The sequence below is a fragment of the Dermochelys coriacea genome, chromosome 7 (assembly GCF_009764565.3).
Source record: "Dermochelys coriacea isolate rDerCor1 chromosome 7, rDerCor1.pri.v4, whole genome shotgun sequence".
NCBI classification, from domain to species: Eukaryota; Metazoa; Chordata; order Testudines; family Dermochelyidae; genus Dermochelys; species Dermochelys coriacea.
In genome coordinates, this window is record NC_050074.1 from 32123265 (window position 1) to 32135583 (window position 12319).

Genomic DNA, 12319 nt, shown 5'->3' on the forward strand with positions numbered 1-12319 from the left:
GAGCAGGGTCAAACCTCTTGGTGGTTGAAATGCCACCCCCTGGCCTACACTAGTGCTCCAAAAATTGCAGCTGATGGGAGATTTCCTGGGGCAGACCCAGCCGCCAAAGCAATCATGCGTTCTCACGGTCCGTGTAGAGAGCTAGGGAAATGAAGTAATGCATGCAGGCACAGAGTTAGCTTAAAGGGAAGGATGACTGGGATGGAAAGGAAACTGGAGCCATCCTTTTCTGACAGGGCAGAAGGGAGAATCTCTGTAAGGGAGGGGAATAAGATTTCCACTCTGAGATTAAGTGATTAGAGACAATGCTTGGGCTCATTATAAATGCAGAAAAATGAAGAATCAGCAGAAGAGGAAGCAGCCCTGGGTTCATTCCTGTGAGTAGGACAGAAGTTGAACGCTTGCTTCTTACTAATAAGCTGGATAGGGCTGTTCTAGCAAAAATATGACAACTTGCTAGGTAGTGGATAGTTTATTGTATGCTGCAGGTGTGACTTGACTCTTACAAGCTGCTGCATTACTGACAATGCTCGGTGTGTGCAGCAGAAGTAGTGTTATGACAGCCCCAATTGAGATCAGGGCTCTGTTCTGCAAGGTGCTGAACAGAAACATAGGGAGAGACACTCACGGAGCCAAAGAGCTCACAATCTAAATAGAGAAGACAGAATTATTATCCCCATTTCACAGATTGGGAGGTGAGGCCCAGAGAGAAAATAGGTATTGGGTTTTAAAAGGCCCATTTGGGAGTTAGCCACACAACTGCCACTGAATTAAGTGACTTGGCCAAGGTCACACATAGAGGCTGTGGTAGAGTGGGAAATGAACACAGATCTCCTGAAGCCCAGCCAAGTGCCTTGACCACAAGACCCCCTCCTTCTTCCCAGAAGTTAAATGGAAGCTGGTACATCCCTCCACCTTTTGGTAAGCCATGACCACAGTGGCACAGAGTTGAGCTAGGAAAAGCTCATTTATATGGAGAGAGGAGGTCTGACTCAGTGATGATAAAAGGGAGGCTGCTTCCAGCAAGTTTTACATCTAGCGGTTCCTTCCCAGCCCAACCCATGGACTTCTAGCCCTGCTAGCGAAAGCTCTGTGAGTATCCAACCCACTTTAAAGGCGGACAAGTTTCAATCACTGCTGGCAGCAACTACAGGCACCAACCACGGCAGCAAATAGCTCTAGAATCCTCTCCAAGGCTGCTCTCAGAAAACCATGTTTACTAATTAAACTAATCGGACATAGCCACAGCAAATCTGCTGGCTCCATTGATAATTTTCTGTCCTCTCCTTCCCCAGTGACCTTATTACTATTCATCACATTTATTATGGTGGTCCCTAAGGACCGACTGAGAATGGGGCCCCATTGTGCTAGGCACTGCAATCGACAGCCCCTGCCTGGAAAAGCTCAAAGTCTAATAAACCATGGTTTTGCTTTTTGCCCTTGCTTTCCATGAGCTGCTGGTAGTCCGAATCTGGACCCTTTTTAAAGCTCTCTCATTTCCCTCTTTGTGATTTGTATGCTCCAACAGAGATCAGGGTCCTATCATAAGAGACAGTCCCCCTAGAGAGCATCTAGTCTAAACAGACAAGACAAAGAGTAGGAGGGGAAACCAAGGCAGAGAAGTGACTTGTCTAAGCTCACAGAGCAGAGTCAGAAATAGAACCCAGGTCTCCTGAGTCATTGCCTTAGCCACTCAGCTTCCTATCATAGGATATCGGGGTTGGAAGGGACCTCAGGAGGTCATCTAGTCCAACCCCCCTGCTCAAAGCAGGACCAATACCCAAATTGCTCCCTCAAGGATTGAACTTACAACCCTGGGTTTAGCAGGCCAATGCTCAAACCACTGAGCTATCCCTCCCTTCCCCATATTGCTGTGCCTAAATTGTAGTGTCTTTTGGGGCACCAGTTATTGTTTAAAGAAAATTAGTTGGTGAATTTTTCTGTGTTGTTGAACTGTGTATTTATTTAAAAGGCCACGTCAGCAGTAAGAGCTGTCCGTTCTAATATCAACCAATATCAAGGAGGCTGTGAATGGCTTAATTCATTCATATTTACCTAGGTATTTCAGGTTTTAATAACTCATTATTTTATCATGCATCTCATGGTATTCAACTTAAGGAGGAGGTAGTGTGGCCTAGAGGATAAAGCACTTGACTTTGAATCAGGAAACTTGTTTTCTGTTCCCAGCCCTGCCAGTAGCCAACTAGTGACCTTGAGCAAGTTATTTCACCTTTCTCCGTCTGTTTCCCTGTCTGTAAAAATGGGAATAAGGATACTGACCTCCTTTGTAAAACGCTTTGCAATCTACTGAGAAGAGCTACATATTTTTATATTACTTATAGCCCTAGCTTGTGGAGATGAGATCTTATGTGGGAATCTTAGTTTTAATTTACAAAAAAGGTATGTTTCTTGCCTTCATAGCTGTGGAGAAAAGCCTGGAAATGTGACCTGACTGCACATTAATGGCTCAAATAAAAATAACCAATTATGTAAAAAATAAAATCTCATCATTTTTGAGCCAGTCTCATACTTTTGTGGTGCCTGACTTATGAATATGCAAGTTGGTAATTCAGGCATTTGCATGTTCCCGCACTACCATAACATCTAAGACATGGAGTCATCCTCACAACCCCTCCGGAGGTAGGGAAGCAGCATAGCCCTCCAGACATATAGATGAGGCAACTGAGGCACACAGAGATGAAGTGATTTGCCTGAGGTCACACAAGGTGGCTGTGGCAGAGCCAGATCTCCAGAGGCCCACTGCAGTCCCCTAAGCATGTGATCATCCTTCTGCTAGCATGAAGTGGTTTGAGATCCTAGGATGGAATGTGCTATAGAAGTGTAGTATATTGTTGATAGCCTAATATTATGCTCATAACATTCATCTAAATAGCAGTGGTGTTGGTCCAAACTTTCTGCTACCATCCTCTGTGATAAGTGAATGGAGTACAGAGTAACACAGACAGGCACAGACATTAGAGCAGCCATGGCTGCTAAATGACAGCCACCAAAGCAGCAGCTGGTAGCAGATCCATTTCCTCCCTTAAAAACCAATTCCAGTTACATGAAGGCAGCCTGCTCAAAGGACAGCAGATCTCAAGGGGGCACGAGTAGAACTTGAAATCAAGGAGGAGAAACACAATGAAACCATTCCTCCAGGGAAGCCAGCCAGTCCTCCACACCACTGTCTGTTAGCAAACCCACCAGACATTCCAAACAAATTGCAAGTCAGAACCACGGTGCTTTGTTACTTGGGACAGACAATGTTCAGTGTGAGGTGGTTTGCTAAGTAAAGGTTACAAGCTGGCATGACAGGCTAGGGGTGTCTGTCTATGCAACATATCTACCAATTTAGGACTCCTATGCTAACAATCCAGAAGAATCAAAGTCACCAAATCCCTACACAATTTTACGACAAACCCCTCGTGTTGTTTTGACCAGGGTCAGATCAATACAATACACACAAATAATTCTTTCCCTGCGTATGAACGGCCACCTCAACTCAGCCCCCTTTCCCAGCTTTGCTATTCAAATCCTACCACACAGGAATCCCAGCCCTTGATTGGATTTTGGGCTCTTGGAATTCTCCCCACGTAGCAGCTAACAGCCTGGGAACAAAAGCAACACTCAGTTCCAAGTGTGTGGGACCAGCACTGGCTGCTGAGTGCTACATCTAAACTCTGCTTGATCTGGAGGGTGGGGGCAGGGGCGATAGGGTGGAGGGGGTGGCCCATGCTTCCTCTCTAATTGCTGTCTCTCATATTCAAGAATTCTGAATGGTAATTTTATAGAAACTTCTTGATTGTTTTGCTTCTCTTCTAGGACATTGAAGCAGCTAAACAACTCTCAGTTCTGCAAACTAGGCTTGATCAACCCATTCTTGAATCTATAGTGATAGACTGTTTTAGTTATAATCATATTCATATGTTACATGTTTAATGGGGGTGGAGGGGGGTTCAAAGCACTTTAGAAGCATGTTGTTGTTTGTATTGCAATAGGACTTAGAGGCCCTAAATGAGGTCAGAGCCCCAAAGATTCATAGATTTAAGGCCAGAAGGGACCATTAGATCATCTAGTCTCACCTCCTGCATAATACAGGCCAGAAGATTTCATTCCAGTTACAACTGCATTGAGCCGAATAACTTGTGTTTGGCTAAGCCATAATGCCAAACTTTGTTGGTTCCCATACCACCTTCTTAAAAACCAGTTGTGAAGTAAAGGGATGGAACGTCAAGTTCCTGTACTACAATATGGAAACCTTTGGACTAAAGCGTATCATCCAGGAAGGCATCCAAGGCTTGGTTTGGAGATCTCAAAGGTTGGAGAATCTACCACTTCCCTCAGTAGACTGTCCCAATGGTTAATCGTCCTCACTGTTAAAAATGAGTACCTTATTTCCATTTGTGCTAGGCACTGCACATACTCATAGAAAGAGATGGTCCCTGCCCCAAAAATCCTACAATCTAAAGAAAGGAAGGATTATTATGCCCATTTTACAGATGGGGGCTGAAACCCAGAGACATTTAGTCCCAGTCTACACCAAAAAGTTGGACCACTTTAGTTATATCACTATATTTAAAATGATACAACCCGCCCCAACCCCCAGTGTAGACAGTTGTATGAGTATAAAGATGCTTATAGCAGTACAGCTTATTCCCATATAGAAAGGAGAATAAGCTATACCAGCACAAGGCACCTTTATACTAATATATCTATATCCATACTAGGATTTGTTGCAGTATAACTATTGCACTAAAAATAAAATAAAATAAATCACCCCCCTAACCAACATAGTTATACAGGAACAAAATTTGTGAACAGGCCCAAGTAACTTGGCTCTTTAAGCATTTTCCATCTTCTTTATAGCCCCTTTGTGAGCCACAATTGTGTGTACAATTTATAAAGTAGAGTAGAGTAGATGAAATAGAAAGTCACTTCATGTCTCTGTGGTTCAGTGTCCCCCTCTATGCCATAGGGATAATAGTTTTACCCTGCTTCACAAGGGGATTGTAAGAATGAATGCACTGAAGACTGTGAGGTGCTCAGCTACTATGGTAATGGAGGCCATAAGCACCTCAGATAGATAGACTAGCAATTAGTGTTTTTCCTAGAGTACATGGCCAGAAGGGACCACAGTGATCATGTATTACTGCAGGAGGTCAGACCTTCCCCACAATCATTCCTAGAGCAGATCTTTTAGAAAAACATCCATACTTGATTTAAAAATAGTCAGTGATGGAAAATCCCCTGCTGGGAAGCTGTTCAATGGTTAATTGCACTCACTGTTAAAAAATTACACCTTATTTTTAGTCTGAATTAGTGTTGCTTCAACCTCCAGCTATTGGATTGGGTTGGGTTATATCTGTGTCCGCTAGATTGAGGATTCCATTTTTAAATATTTGTTCCCCAGGTCCATACTTAGAGCCTGTAATCAAGTCACCCTTTAACCTTCTCTTCATTGAGAATTATAATTAAGGCCTGGGATGGGGACTCAGGAGCTGCTATCATCACTGTGTGACTTTGTGGAAGGCACTTCATCTCTTTGTGACTCAGTTCTCCACCTGCAAATTAGGGATAACCCAGTTCCTTTGTCTACTTAGACTATTTGGGGGGAGGAATAGCTCAGTGGCTTGAGCATTGGCCTGCTAAACACAGGGTTGTTAGTTCAATCCCTGAGGGGGCCCTTTAGGGATCCAGGGCAAAAATTGGGGATTGGTCCTGCTTTGAGCAGGGGGTTGGACTAGATGACCTCCTGAGGTCCCTTCCAACCCTGATATTCTATGAATATCTTCAGGGCAGGGACTGTTTCTCCCTCAGCATTGGTGCATTAGGTAGTACTACAGGGCCCTGACCTCAGTGGAAGATTCCAAGCACTATTATGATACAAACAATAATAAAAAGTTGTAAGGGGACCTTCCAAAAACAGGAACACGTGCCTTGAATTCACATTAGAATTAGAAATCAGCAGTCTGGCCGCAGGTAAAATCTCTCAACAACTATAGGTAAAAGCAGTTAATCATTTCAGCTTAGAGAGACAAGATGGATGAGGTAACTTTTTTAATGGACCAACTTCTGTTGATGGAGACAACCTTTTGAGTTACACAAAGCTCTTCTGCAACTTAGGGACATTCTAATGCATTGATCCTGCCTGCCCACTCTGTAGGACCCCAAATGGCCTTATTTAGCTAACTTCCACTTTGCAGCATTTGCGCTTGGCCAGCCCAACATTTGCCACTAGCATCAGCGCCGCCAAAAACAAAGAATAGGGCTGCGGAGGACAGGGTGAGCAGATTACCAACCTCATAGAGAAAACCATGCTGCTCTGTGCATTTGGGAATTGTACTTTGTTGGGGGTGGAGATCTAGTCTAGAGTAAGCAGGGGAAATAATAGGGAGACAATTTACACAGAACCCAAGCATTGGGAACGATTAGAGGCTGCCTATAAGTCACTCTGAGCGGCTAGTTGTTTCCTAATAGTGGAGGTAAAACAGGTGCTTGGAGCTCTCTCTCTATGTACTGATCAACAGGATTTTTAAAAAAAGAAAAGGAGTACTTGTGGCACCTTAGAGACTAACAAATTTATTAGAGCATAAGCTTTCGTGAGCTACAGCTCACTTCATCGGATGCGAATACAGACCAACACGGCTGCTACTCTGAAACCTGTCATTATGCAAGGATTTTTAAAGTTACACATAGACCATATGGCCCACTATTACTATTCAAGTCCTGTTTTTTCGTACGAAAAAGGCCCAAATCAGGCCAGATTTAGGAGCGGTGACTGCACAGTGTTCAAACACTTGGAAGCTCAGACAGTTAGACATGTATTTGTGCCAGTACCTTGGCATTAAAGGAAAAATAATTTCAGCAAGAGAAAGGAATAGCATGTGGTTAAAGCATTCGGTTGGAACTCAGGAAAATCTGGGTCCTTATTCTACCGGAAAATTCCTGTGCAACCTTAGCCAAGTCCCCTCTGATCTGTGCCTCAGATCCTCTATTTATACATTGAGAATAGTAACCCTTCCTTTGTTTGTCTTGTCTGTTTAGACAGCAAGCTCTTTGGGGCAGGGATTCTCTCTCACTATGGGTCCTCACACAATGAATTTCCCATTTTGGCTAGGGCTTCCAGCTGCTTCTGTAACATAATAAAAAGAAATGGGAGGCAGGATTTAAATGATTCACATATAGTAGATTATATAGTACCAGCTCAGAGGCCTCCTAGTGAAGATCCAAGTGCCTCAGTCCAATGGCATATCAGTATTTTGATTAACATATAATAGAAATGCAGATCATATGGCACTTAATCATCCACATAAGCCACTTTACAGCAATCCAAGTCCAAACAAAGATCTAATTAACCAGTGCAAGGATCAGAGTTTAAATTCCTCCAGTTGATAGTTGCGTGGAAGAATTGCAAAAAAGTGTTTTTAAAAAAACCCATACGCTTTGCTTTAAACTGAGAATTGTCCACAGGTTTGGACAAGTAACACCTGCCTGTCCAAGTCAGATAGGCCTAGCAATGCTGCTGCAATGCATACATTACATAAAGTATGACGGAACCCACAGGGCTACCCGAGCAGAGCCTGTGTGTAATATAGAAAAAGCAAGGTTACTTTCCCAGCTCAGTTGGGATCAATTTAATTTTTGTTTGCTGTAATTTTATGGTACCAGAGATTAAACAGATCATCCTCCTTGGTTCCAGGCAGAGGTCCAGGAAGCGTGGATATGACCTAAGAGAGGCTGAGCGATATAATACATAAGGGAATGGAATGAGATTCAGGAGAACTGAGTTCTCTTCCTGGCTCTGCTACGTGCTGTGTGAACTTGGGTAAATCACAGTCCACCCTGTTTTTCAATTCCCTATCTGTGAACAGGGAGATGACTGACACACGCTGATGCTGAGGGCCAGATTATCTAAATAAAACAGACAAAAACCCAGCATGACCTAGAGCAGGATCTGAAAATAGAACATTCAGCTCACCTTGAGCAAAGGCCTCTGCTGATACTGATGAAACTAAAGAGATAGCTTGGAAACAGAGCTGAAAGCATGAACTTTTAGAAAACTCAGGGTGTATTTTAATTGCAGTTCACTTTGATGAGCTGACAACTTACCCCATGGCAAATTACAATGGAAGACAAGCTGATCCAAGTCAGGGCTCCCGGTACACATTTGCATTGACAAGGTTTACATTCCTGATTGCAACAGGCCAAAGAGCCTTAAAAAACTCTAATACAACGTCTGATTTGCTACAAAAAAAAAAAAAAAAATCTATGCACAAGATTCTCCAAAGCATTAGTCCTGAAGGAAGGAAAGGTATTACACGGCTCTCAGAGCCCCTTCTCCAGATCATCCTTGCATCGTTTGACCAAATCTAACAGATGTCCAACCAGGCTGGATTTGAACCTGTATTGAACTCAAGGGCCAGCACCTCTGTTTTAAGGGTAGGGTGCAGAGAGTTTGTTTAGATTTTGACAATTTGGGCAGCAATGCAGGGACTCTTTCGCTCTTCCTCTGTATCCTGCCTCTGTACGTACAGACGGCTGTAGGTCCCCCCCACCTGGCCTTTGGTGAGTCGTCCTGGGTTCACACACACACAGCTTAAGACATCCTGCGGAGAGATAGGGAGCACATATTAAAATGACTATAGAGCAGGTAAGAATTCAGGCACAAGCAATCACAGCAAGTTGCAAAGTTATTGGTTTGTTTGAAATGGCTTCCACTAGGGCTGTCAAGCAAATAAAAAAATTAATCGTGTTAATCGCATGATTAATTGCACTGTTAAACAATAGAATACCATTTATTTAAATAGTTTGGGATATTTTCTACATTTTCAAATATATTGATTTCAGTGACAAAGTGTACAGTGCTCACTTTACATTTATTTTTTATTACAAATATTTGCACTGTAAAAAACAAAAGTAATAGTATTTTTCAATTCACGTGAGTACTGTAATCTCTTTATCATGAAAGTTGAACTTACAAATGTAGTTACCTAAAAAAAAAAAAAAAAGCTGCATTCAAAAATAAAACAAACAATGTAAAACTTTACAGCCCACAAGTCCATTCAGTTCTACTTCTTGTTCAGCCAATTGCTCAAACAAGTTTGTTTACATTTGCAGGAGATAATGCTGCCTGCTTCTTGTTTGCAATATAACCTGAAAGTAAGAACAGGCAATCGCATGGCACTGTTGTAGCTGGAATTGCAAGATATTTATGTGCCAGATGCACTAAAGATTCATATGTCCCGTCATGCTTCAACCACCATTTCAGAGGACATGCATCCATGCTGATGATGGGTTCCGCTCAATAACCATCCAAAGTAGCGAGGACCGGTGCAAGTTCATTTTCATCATCTGAGTCAAATGCCACCAGCAGAAGGCTGATTTTCTCTTTTGGTGGTTCAGGTTCTGTAGTTCTGCATCAGAATGTTGCTCTTTTAAGACTTCTGAAAGCATGCTTCACACCTTGTCCCTCTCAGATTTTGGACGGCACTTCAGATTCTTAAACCTTGGGTTGAGTGCTGTAACTATTTTTAGAAATCTCACATTGGGACCTTTTTTGTGTTTTCTCAGATCTGCAGTGAAAGTGTTCTTAAAGTGAACAACATGTCCTGGGTCATCATCCGAGACTGCTATAACATGAAATATATGGCAGAATCGGGTAAAACAGAGTAGGAGACATACAACTCTCCCCCAAGGAGTTCAGCCACAAATTTAATTAATGCATTATTTTTTTTAATGAGCATCAGCAGCACGGAAGCATGTCCTCTGGAATGGTGGCTAAAGCATGGAGGGGCATATGAATGTTTAGCATATCTGGCACGTAAATACCTTGCAATGCCGGCTACAACAGTGCTATGCAATAGCCCGTTCTCACTTTCAGGTAACATTGTAAATAAAAAGTGGGCAGCATTATCTCCCATAAATGTAAACAAACTTGTCTGTCTTAGCGATTGGCTCAACAAGAAGTAGGACTGCGTGGACTTGTAGGCTCTAAAGTTTTTACATTGCTTTGTTTTTGAGTGCAGTTATGTAACAAAAAATACATATATACATTTGTAATTTGCACTTTCAGCATAAATAAATTGCACTACAGTACTTGTATGAGGTGAATTGAAAAAAACTATTTCTTTTGTTTGCCATTTTTACAGTGCAAATATTTGTAATAAAAAAACCAATATAAAGTGAGCAGTCTACTTTGTACACTGCATTGTAACTGAAATCAATATATTTGAAAATGTAGAAAAACATCCAAAAATATTTAATAAAATTCAATTGGTATTTATTGTTTAACAGTGCGATTAAAACAGTGATTAATTTTTTTAATCGCAATTAATTTGAGTTAATCACACGAGTTAACTGTGATTAATCAACAGCCCTCGTTTCCAACTCTTCAGATGCTACTGTAATATAAATTATAATAGTAACATCCCAACTGAGAGTGGGGCCCCATTGTGCCGAGTGCTGCAGAGACATGTGTGAAACAGTCCCTGCCCCAAAGAGCTGACAATCTAAATAAAAAAATGGGAGATGAAACAGAGGCGGGGGGAGGCGGGGAATGACTTGCCTGGGGTGAGTGAGTCAGTAGCAGAGCCAGAAATAGAACCCAGGGCTCCTGATTCAAAGTCCTATCCACTGAACTATACTGCCTCACAATACAACGGGTTCCCAATTGGGCTGCTGCATTCCAATAATATTTTGACAATTTTAGCCCTGCAGCAGCTGAAAACCACAAGGCTGAGTTTGTGCTTTTACAGCTCCTCTAGAAACACAGACATTGTCAGACTGGATCAAGATTTGTGTATCCATCTAGCCCAGTATCCAATCTCTGACAGTGCCAATACCAAATGCTTCAGAGAAAGGCAAAAGAAACCCTGCAGTTTAGGTATAAACTGCCCATAAGGGAGTTAGAGATGGTTTTATGTTCTGCTTCAGGAGGTTTACTATCACTTCCAAAACTCTTGGTTATGTTTTGATCCGTACTAGTGTAACTCTAGAGATTCCTGTTATCCACATAAAGCCCTAATCCTTTTGGAATCCTGCTAAGCTCTTTAACCTCTCTACAGGTTAATTTCAGTGGCAAGGAGGCAACAAGGCTCTCATTGCTCCCACTGTAACTCCTTAAAAGTTACTCCACATCCTCAAAAACACTTACATTGAAGACTAGGGATTCTGCTGTGACATCTAACCCCTTGCCTACAATGAGAAAGTTGCAATGTAAAGTCCCTTGAGAAGGTCTCTGCTGACTTGATCAGAGGTGCCAAGGAAAAGAATCTAAAAGTGAAGGGACCTGTTCACATGCCTGTTAAGACTCTGCAAATCACTACTAGGAAAACACCTTGTGGTGAAGGTTCTAAGACCTGGGATCATTTCCAGATGCGTATCCACAAGCGTCTCATTGACTTGCACAGTCTCTCAGATTGTTAAGCAGATCACTTCTATCAGTATTGAACCAGGTGTAGAAGTTGAAGTTGCTATTGCTGATGCCTAAACGCCTGTCATCTACTTTTATTAAAGGTTTGTTTGTTTGGTTTTTTTTAAAATTACAAGAGCGAGGGAGTTACAGTAAAATAGTTTCTCTCAGTTAGGGATGGGAAAAAAAACTAGCTCACCAAATGAAAGAGGAAGATCAGCGTGGGCGCAGCCTTCACTATCTGAAACATGGGGAAGTCCAGTTATGCAGATTAGTTGAGTAAAATTTTCAAAAAGTAAGTAAGTAATTTAGGAGCTTAAAACCCATTTTTCAAGTGACTCAGACACTTCAGTGTCCTGGATACTTCTGAAAACCAATGCAATTTCAGCACCTATGGCACTTCTGAAAATGGATCTTAGGCACTGTTGAAAATTGTATCCAATGTTTGTGGTATTGAGAGCAGAGAAATGGCATTAACAGAGCAGAGCCCCATTCCTACCACTCATCTTGCTCTTCCTGTAGGCCGAGTTCTATAGTGAGGCTGGGATTCTCAAAGGCAGCCACTTCCCACTGAATTCCAGCAAGCGATGTGTGCCTAACTCCTTAGGGACCACTGAAAATCCCAAACAAAATGTTTACATGCTCCCAGCTTACCTTAACAAAATATCTCAGTTCAGATGGAGCAACGAGGACATCCGGGGTGACTGGCAAAGGTACGTAATTATAGAAGTTCTCATAATCGACATTCATCTCCTCCGAGGGAGGGTAGAGTGGGTAATAACTGCAGGATCAATATTAATTATTGATTACACTTAAATATACCACCTTTGCTCCGTTCTCCCCACACACCTTGCTGTCAGCCAGGTGACCAAGTATCAGTCCCACTCCTCCAGCAGCTTAAGGATTGTG

At 42.3% G+C, this 12319-nt stretch overlaps 1 protein-coding gene across 6 annotated transcripts in view; it reads right to left on the minus strand.

Annotated features, from left to right (window-relative positions):
• Positions 1-8050: 8050 nt before the first annotated feature.
• POLA2 (DNA polymerase alpha 2, accessory subunit) overlaps positions 8051-12319 on the minus strand; it is a 49605-nt gene continuing 45336 nt past the window's right edge. For 3 of the 6 annotated variants that reach the window (XM_043519745.1, XM_038410902.2, XM_043519744.1), the window contains 2 exons: positions 12065-12191; positions 8051-8606 (listed from right to left, as the gene is read on the minus strand). In XM_043519745.1, the coding sequence (XP_043375680.1) occupies positions 8460-8606; positions 12065-12191 (274 nt within the window). In that variant the 3' untranslated portion in view covers positions 8051-8459. The remainder of the gene's footprint in view (positions 8607-12064; positions 12192-12319) is intronic. The other 3 variants (XM_043519747.1, XM_038410904.2, XM_043519746.1) reach the window with 2 other exon arrangements.